General features: G+C 39.2%; 1 protein-coding gene across 1 annotated transcript in view; it reads left to right on the top strand.

The window, feature by feature from the left end:
• Window positions 1–794: 794 nt before the first annotated feature.
• LOC107045702 (fibroblast growth factor receptor homolog 1) overlaps window positions 795–8,837 on the top strand; it is a gene marked incomplete at its 5' end in the record, with an annotated part of 21,898 nt that continues 13,855 nt past the window's right edge. Inside the window, 2 exon segments of the mRNA XM_015268035.1 lie at window positions 795–1,293; window positions 1,901–2,041. Coding sequence (XP_015123521.1) covers window positions 795–1,293; window positions 1,901–2,041 — 640 coding nt within the window.

The raw sequence follows: 8,837 nt of genomic DNA, 5'->3' as shown, positions 1-8,837 counted from the left end.
TCACTGGAAAACTATAGAGTTTTCCAGCGACAGCGCTGGGATTTTCTATGAATTTTTTGACCTACGTGTCAATGATAAATATGTCGAGAAAAAGGAAAAGACTTTTAGATCATTAGATTGTGCATTCATTATACTATTGATTATAATATGTTCGATTTTACATTCCTGACAATTATTACAAAATGCGAGGAGCTACCGTATTGAGAACCCCTTTCCGGTTATCGACAAATTTATATTCGGGCCCTACCATACCAACAGTTCCGTACGCTCCATCGTAGTCCATGTGCCACCGCTACGAATTTTGCTGTCGAACACTTTACATTGGCCCTGCTCATCTCCCCTATAATCTCTGAGGAAGAGAAACGAGATCCACATGAAAACAGAATTTGTCATTTGTCAATGTCTAGGGAAAATTTTAAAATTGATAATTTTGTTCAAATAATGAAGCAATACCCATAAATTCAATTCCTATCCTCACATTTTCCTAGAATACATAAAGAAATAGCAAAGAATTTAAATCGGCGACGAAAAATTTTATCGGATTATTATTATGCAATGTAATGAAAGAATATTTCCTACTTTGTTTCTTTTAATTATCAACAGTTTATGCATATCTTCTATCAAAATAAGCTAGTTTCAGTTGAAGATTGATGTTCAAGATTTATCATAGAAGTAAAAACATTCCTGAACAGTTCTTTTATAGCTACAAAAGTTTATAAAAGTTATCACTGTTTTGCCACGTCGTTACTATTGAAAAAAACTTCAACTATCTATTAATTGTATTCCACTTGTAGAGGGTCACACAGATGCAGAAATGATGGACCTCGTCTCCGAGATGGAGCTGATGAAGATGATTGGAAAGCACGGTAACATAATAAATTTCGTAGGTGCCTGCACCCAGGGAGGGCCCCTCTATGTAGTCGTTGAATTCGCATTGCACGGTAATCTCCGTGATTTCCTGAGGAAACACCGACCCTCATCAGGTTACGAGCCAACGATAGGAGAGATGCCTCCAGAAAGGAAAACCCTGACGCAGAAGGACCTCGTGTCGTTTGCTTTCCAGGTCGCCAGAGGAATGGACTACCTCTCGAGCAAAAGATGTATACACAGAGACTTGGCTGCGAGAAATGTTCTCGTTGGGGAGGACTATGTGCTCAAAATCGCGGACTTTGGACTGGCTAGGGATATCCACTGCCATGACTACTACAGAAAAACTACTGATGGCAGATTACCGGTCAAATGGATGGCACCGGAAGCACTTTTCGATCGGGTTTATACCACTCAGTCCGACGTGTAAGTATTTCTTCTAAGTTTGGCTTAGTTAATTCAGTACACTGATAGAAAAGGTGGAACGATTCAGTTGCACCAAACGAGGCTTCTTAACTGTTACCACGAATCGTAACTGTTATCACGTTAACGAATCGTGGTAATAGTTGAAAAGTCTCGTTTGGTTAGACTAAACTATTCTATCAGTGCAGTCACGTCAGAGAAGAATACGTGTCGATCCCAAGATGGCACAAATTAGAAATCCAAACGAAAATCTAGTACAACTATCAGCTAGTCCCTATCGAAAGTCTATGAAAATTCGATTGCTAATTTCGATTGTCTTTTCTATAAAAATTTCTGTAAGAATTTCTATGGAGAAGCACATAGAGACTTGCACACTCAAGAGGATGAGTTATGTATACTGATAAAAGGATCCTATTCGTTAATTGTTAAGAAATGTTATCGATTAAGAGGCCTCGTGAACTCAATTCTCCCATTTTTTCTATCATGGCAGAGGGATCCGAATTTATCAACTTGTTTCATTTTCAACAGAATTTTCATTGAATTATGATATTCATTGAATTATGATGTGATAAAAAAAAGCGTTAATTCTCATGGAAAATATTTTTTGTAGATGGTCGTACGGAATTCTGCTGTGGGAAATCATGACTCTTGGCGCGACACCGTACCCATGCATATCTGCAGTTGAAGAATTACTACAGTGGCTTAAAACTGGCCGTAGGATGGAAATTCCACCCTGCTGCTCTCTCAATATGTAAGTTTGCTGACATGTTCGCTAAAATAAAATTCATTTAGATTTTGTTCAATTAAATTGGTACGAAAATAGGGAAGAATTGTGAGTTTAAAATAGATTTGTAGATTACTTTGTTTTCAATTCTTTTGAAAAAAAGAGGCTTTGAGAAATTTATTCTGAAACCTTCACAAATTATAGTAAAAAACTCAGTACATCTGTTTAAAATCCAATATTTGAGGTAAAATGAAACGAAAATATTTCATTTTTCACTATACTTCGTGAATTTTTTGCTAAAGCCTAGAGTATAGTAGCATATGTTTCATTTTCCATGAATACATATTTTGAACTCCATTTAGATATACACACAACATTAAATCTCAACCTATTTTCATGGCCGGAAATGAGTTCATGTTTAGATCCAACATTCCATGAGATCCAAATGTTTTTCTTCCATCGTGCCACTGGCCCATGTGACCTCCAGTAAAAGGGAGAAGGAACCCCTCTACAGAACCTTAATTTACTCAAATCAATACCCCAATTTCTAAAAGAAATGAAAAAAGTATATATTCTTATATTTCTCCATATCGCCTTCGAAAAATTAAAACAAAGAACAAATAAATCAAATTTTCTTATTCTCAAGTATTTAAAATAGTTGAGAATAAGAAAATTTGCTTCTTTACATCTTTTAGCAAACATTTTTAAGAATCTTGTCAGCAATTTTCACTCAACGGTTTTCTCATTATCCACCCCTCCAGTACCATTATCACTCAATAGCCGAATGGAAAACGAATAAAAACAATGGGATGCAAGAAATCGTGATCAAATTATTTAAGGGGAGACTACTATGAGCTTCAAAAGTTACGGGCTATTAGAGTGAGATTTCTCATGTATTGAAGATCGATTGTTGAAGATCGCCATTCATGTAACATAGGCAGAAAAATTATTTTTGAAATATTTAAAATATATTTCCGATTCTTTCAGACACAGTTTTCCAGCTATTTTACATGAATGGTGTAATTTGTTATAAAAAAAAAAGAAATTAGTTGTGTAGGAGTTGAATTTAAAATAGTATATTTCGTAACGAGTGCTAAAAAACATTTTTTCACGAGTTACGAACAATATTTTTCATCACAATGTGGCGGAAATTGGACTTTTAGGCACGCGGAGCGTACCGAAAAGTTCACTTTTCATCACAGCGTGATGAAAAATTTGATTCGTAATTGTTATTGCACACTACTTGAGGCCGTATCTGAAATTGGTGGAATATATGAGGGACGGGTAAGATGTAATAGTATATGTTGTCATTCCGGCCGTAAGGCAGCGTTTCACGAAAAAATTTCCGCTTCACCCAGCCGGGAATCGAACCCGGGTCTCCCAGATACGCGCCGGGCACTCTTACCGACTAAGCTACCGGGAACAACAGAAATTCACTCTCAAATTCCCCTCATACACCGCCTAACTTCCTTTAGGCATTAAAGAATTCTAAGAGAATTAGAATTTCCGTGAAACGCTGCCTTACGGTCGGAATGACAAAATATACTATTTCGGCAGTGCGTGAGGGGGTCCAAAAAAATCACTTCCCATGTGGTTTTCCACAAAACACAATATATTGTCACTAAATTAATTATTAAATGTACACAAAAGTCAGAAAATAAACAAGGGAACTGAAAGCACTGAGAAAAGTAATGAGTCGAATATAATGAGCCATACGATAGTTTAGATTTAATAAGCAGACAAAAGGTTACAGAAATGGAGCGGACAGAGATACGCAATGTACTGTCGGACTGACGAGTCCGTTCTCATCGTTTTCAGAGGTGGGAGATAGGGGTGCGCGTGGGGATTAGCTAAAGTGGGGGTAGTTACAAAGGGAACGGACTCATCAGTTTGCCTATATAAGTGATCACATCCGGAACGAAAGCGCGAATGAGGTGAGAAGTGCGACGTAGTGTACGTGACGGGTGGGGTGAGGAATTCGCGATATCAAAAGGAACATCGAAATCGTCCAAATCGATATTAATGAGCAAAATCGATTTTAGAAAACCGATTCTTGAAAAAAAATCGACGAACCGATGTATCGGTATTGTTATTTTTTGTTTCAAGAACGTTTCAAAAATTCAAAATTTATCGTTTTCATCAAATTTTTGGGGAATGTGGGGCAAAATGGTGGAATTGGTCAAAATAAGGGTTAACCAGAAACCCTTGAGCGATGATTAATCCAGTAATGGTAAAACGGAAGAATATAAAAATAAAACAAGAATTCACCCAATTTATTGTATTGATTTATTTGTGAAGTATTCAGAGTAGGCTGATAGAACTTGTTCATAACTTCAGGTCGAGATTTATGTTGATTATGCATTTATCTTGACAACAAATAATTTCAAGAGAAAATGTCAAAAACGTTTTTGTTTCGCGGCGGGAAACAGATAGTCTTTTCAGATTTGAGCGCCCTCATCATGTACGGCGACACTATCTGAAATGATTATCTGTCTCCTGGTGCGACGACAAAATAGTCGACCGCCAGCTCGTTCTGACCTTCATATTTTGCCAATACTCATCAGATGATAACGAAAGTGCAATTAAAAAATAGAATAATAATGTGGAATTGTCGCGTAACTTCGTTTTCCGGGATTTATGTATTCTTTTGTGTGTGGAATAAATAACAAGTGCGGGTATTCATCCACCATATCTAGATGATTGGATATACCGGGAACGGATAAAAAGGATGCTGCATGTACGCAAGCCGCCATGGCCCGGCCACAGCCATCAGTGGCTCTGGCCATGGCCCGGTTATGGAGGGTTATGACCGTTCCATGGCCTTTCCATAGTCGTTCCAGGACTTTTCATGGATTTGGGTTCATGGCCGCCTTCCATGCTCGTCTTTCATGGCCACCTTCCATGGCTGTCCATGGTGGCCGTCTTTCATGGCCACCTTCCATGGCCATCCATGAAAGGCCATGGAAGGCGGCCATGAATCCAATTTGCCATGAAAAGCCATGGAAAAGCCCTGAAAAAATCATGGAACGGCCAGAGCCGACCCAAGGACGGGGCCACTGATGGCTATGGCCAGGTCATGGCGGCCTTCTTTCTTGTGGAACCTCCATCCAGCGTTGCCAACCTGAACGTAGGCGATTATGGCGCCAACGTAACAAAATTATGGTATTTCAGTTCAAATTATGGTATCCACGTTAAAAGTGCCTTTTTCGGAAAATTGAAATGAAACACACAAAATCCTATTTTTTTCTGTTCTTTGAACACTCAATCAAACAGAAGAAATTACTAGGAGCGGTACTGTCGATGTCTGGAAGGGTAAACTAGGTGGAGAATAAACATAATCGAATACAAGCACACAGTAAAATGAAAATATTTATAGCTCCTGGATTATTCTTGGCTCAAATTCATCTCATTCACCACGTCAACAATGAAAAAGTGGAGGATGTCTATCTGGATGAAGTTGAAGAACCAATAGTTGGGTCTGATCATGATGATGAGGAGGAAAATCTTGATGTTAGTCTGAATGAATAACGCCTAGATGAAAGGGGAAAGAGAGATTGATGACGAGATTGACCAATAGCTCATCCAAATACAAAATGATTCGGGATTCCGTGATCAGTTGCCAGATGACGAGGGATTTCCGGATGATTCATTGGCAGAATAAAGAATTTTAAAAAACAAGCATTTTTTGTGGTCTCCTCCCCGAAACAAGAAATTATGGTAAAATTAGGGATACCATAGAACTCTTTATGGTAGATGGTATCTGATGTGAAATTATGGTAGCGGTACCATAATTATGGTATGGTTGGCAACGCTGCCTCCATCCGGGCCTTAACGTTTGTTTTCAAGCAAGCACGTCGTTGTAGACGGCAAAGAGGATTAACTAAAGTAGCGGCTCAGATCTCGGGGTTCAAGTGACCCCAAGCCAAAAATAGTATGACCCCAACGGAGGGATGGCGCCACGGTCGAATCTGACGGCTGGGCGAANACTCTTTATGGTAGATGGTATCTGATGTGAAATTATGGTAGCGGTACCATAATTATGGTATGGTTGGCAACGCTGCCTCCATCCGGGCCTTAACGTTTGTTTTCAAGCAAGCACGTCGTTGTAGACGGCAAAGAGGATTAACTAAAGTAGCGGCTCAGATCTCGGGGTTCAAGTGACCCCAAGCCAAAAATAGTATGACCCCAACGGAGGGATGGCGCCACGGTCGAATCTGACGGCTGGGCGAACTGCCTGTGCCGGTAACTCGGCAGTAGCAGTCCCACTGTCACAGAGATAGTTTCGGAGGGGAACTTATGCCCTCCTCGTTCTCAACATGTTCTTAATGTTTTTCAGGTGATTCATTTGCTGGCTAATTAATATTAAGAAATGAAACACAGACGGTGTGATGGAGAATTAACTTCCCCATCAATCGATCCCCGTGGCATCCCTTAATCTCTGTAACAAAAAAATACAAACTACGACAAAAGTCATGGGCCAGTGAGAAAAATAATTTTCTTCTCGGCGCACAGTGACTTTTCACCATTTGCCCGCGAATTAAAAATTTGTCTCTCCCCTCCTAATTGAAATTAAGGGATGAAAAAAAGCTGTTTGACGGAGAACTAAATTACCCATCAATTAACCCTCTTTCATCCCTTAATCTCTGTAACAAAAAAATATAAACTGCCATGAAAGTCATGGGCCAGTGAGAAAAATAATAGTTTCGCGGCGCACAGTGACTCCCGGTAATTAAAAATTCACCTCTCCCCTCCTAATTGAAATTAAGGGATGAAAAAAAAGCTGTTTGACGGAGACCTAAATTACCCATCAATTAACCCTCTTTCATCCCTTAATCTCTGTAAAAAATAGAAGAAACTGTCATGGAAATCACAGCGCAGTAAGAAAAATAATTGTTTTGTGGCGCACAGTGACTCCCGGTAATTAAAAATTCACTTCTCCCCTACTAATTGAGATTAAGGGATGAAAGAGGGTTAATTGATGGCAAATTTAATTCTCTGTCGAACTGCTTTTTTTTCATCCCTTAATCGGACAAATCCTTTACATGATGGAAAATTGATTGTCATTCAAATATAAACCTGCAAAGTTTAAATAATAAAAACATTGTGAAAATTTCGGAAATTTACAATCAAATGGGGCTCAAATGCAAGCTCTTATATTATAACACGCTAGCATCTCCGAGTCTCATGCTGAAGTGAAAAAAAACATGGTTAATGAAACCGACGCTGATCGATCGAGAATCGAATTCTCAAGAAATGACGGCGGTTTCATTCCTTAATTTCAATAAGGAGCGGAGGAATGAATTTTCAAAGCGCCGAGTAGCCCCGCACGGTTCTCCGCCGTCGAGCCCGGAGGGGCTCCCCGATTGGAAAATTCATTTCAGCCCCCCCCCTCCCACCCTAATTGGGATCAGAGATCACCATCAATATTAAATTTCTGTAATATTACACAAATTTGATCCTTACATTATTGAAGGTTTAAAATATGTTGATTCAATTTTTCCAATAATATAATGTTAATAATCTGATTTTTACGAATAATGCAATATTTAAAATTTTTTAATATGTAACTGTAAATTTACTACTAAGTGAATAATTCAAATTTTAGAAAGAGGATTTTCGATTACACAAGTAATCGTCAATCTTCCTACCCTAAATTGTCGATTGCCCAAGTAATCGTCAATCGTCCTACTTTATTGATTGATGAAATAGTTACAATTTGAATATTTGAATTGACGATATTTAATTATTCAAAAATTACAAGATTGATGTTTTTCACAGGCCTAAATCGACCGTGGCGCCATCCCTCCCATGGGGCACTTACTATTTCAGCTTGGGGTCACCTGCCCCTACAGAACTGAGCCTCTACTTTAGTCAATCCTCTGTGACTTTACCCGAAATTGTTCGGAATTCGCGATCGCAACGTAGATGTGGGAGCCACCAAGTGGTCTCTAAACTAACTACACTTGGGGGGCAACCAATCAGATACCTCGGAGAGAACCAATGATGGAGCTCAACAAATGAAATCGAAGAGAATCCAGTGATCTCATTGGTCGCCCGCCAAGAGTAGTTAGTGGAGAGACCACTTGATGGCTCCCACATCTACGTTGCGGTCGCGAATAGTCAAGTGATTCGCCGTTGGTGAGGTATAAGGGCCGGCGCACAATCAAAAAGAACAGGGAATTGAGAACAAACATTAGGAACAAGGAATAAAGAATAAATTTCAACATTATGTAATTAATGTTTCAACGCATAATAGAGGAATAGGGAATATAAACAAGGAACAAGTGTTGGAATATAGATATAAAATATTGTTTACCTGCCTCTTCCTCATGCATGGCATTGGATCATACATTCCCGAAAAAATTTAGTGAAGTGTTATGCCCCAAATAACATCTCAAAATTCAATTCAAAATTCACCACAAGTAAAACATCTTTTGACAACTGCAGAGACGGATACTGTTGGTCGAGGTCGAAATCGACGAGATCTCGAACAGATTCCGCAGTTGGTAGATGTTCCACACTCAGCGAAGGGACACTTTCGTGAAACATGTCCAGCAATTCCGCACTTAAAGCACTTGACACTATTCATCTTGATGCTATGGGGTATTATAACCTTTCCACTTGGAATTTTTAAGAGAACTGTGACTTGTCGGGGACGACAGGCACTTTTATGTCTAGGGGTGCAGCGTCGACAAGCATGGCTGCCGTCAAGGCAACGTCACCTAAAGTCGACGTCCAACTCAAGTTCAAGAACCTGTGATTTCGCAAAAACACGGAAGTCGATAAATTTTGCAACGGCCTTAATAATGCTCATGCTGGGAAG

The sequence above is a fragment of the Diachasma alloeum genome, unplaced genomic scaffold (assembly GCF_001412515.2).
Source record: "Diachasma alloeum isolate Michigan unplaced genomic scaffold, Dall2.0 Dall_scaffold_01060, whole genome shotgun sequence".
In the NCBI taxonomy this organism is placed as follows: Eukaryota; Metazoa; Arthropoda; class Insecta; order Hymenoptera; family Braconidae; genus Diachasma; species Diachasma alloeum.
Note: the sequence above shows the minus strand (reverse complement) of the source record. Positions and strands in the feature narration are given on the sequence as shown.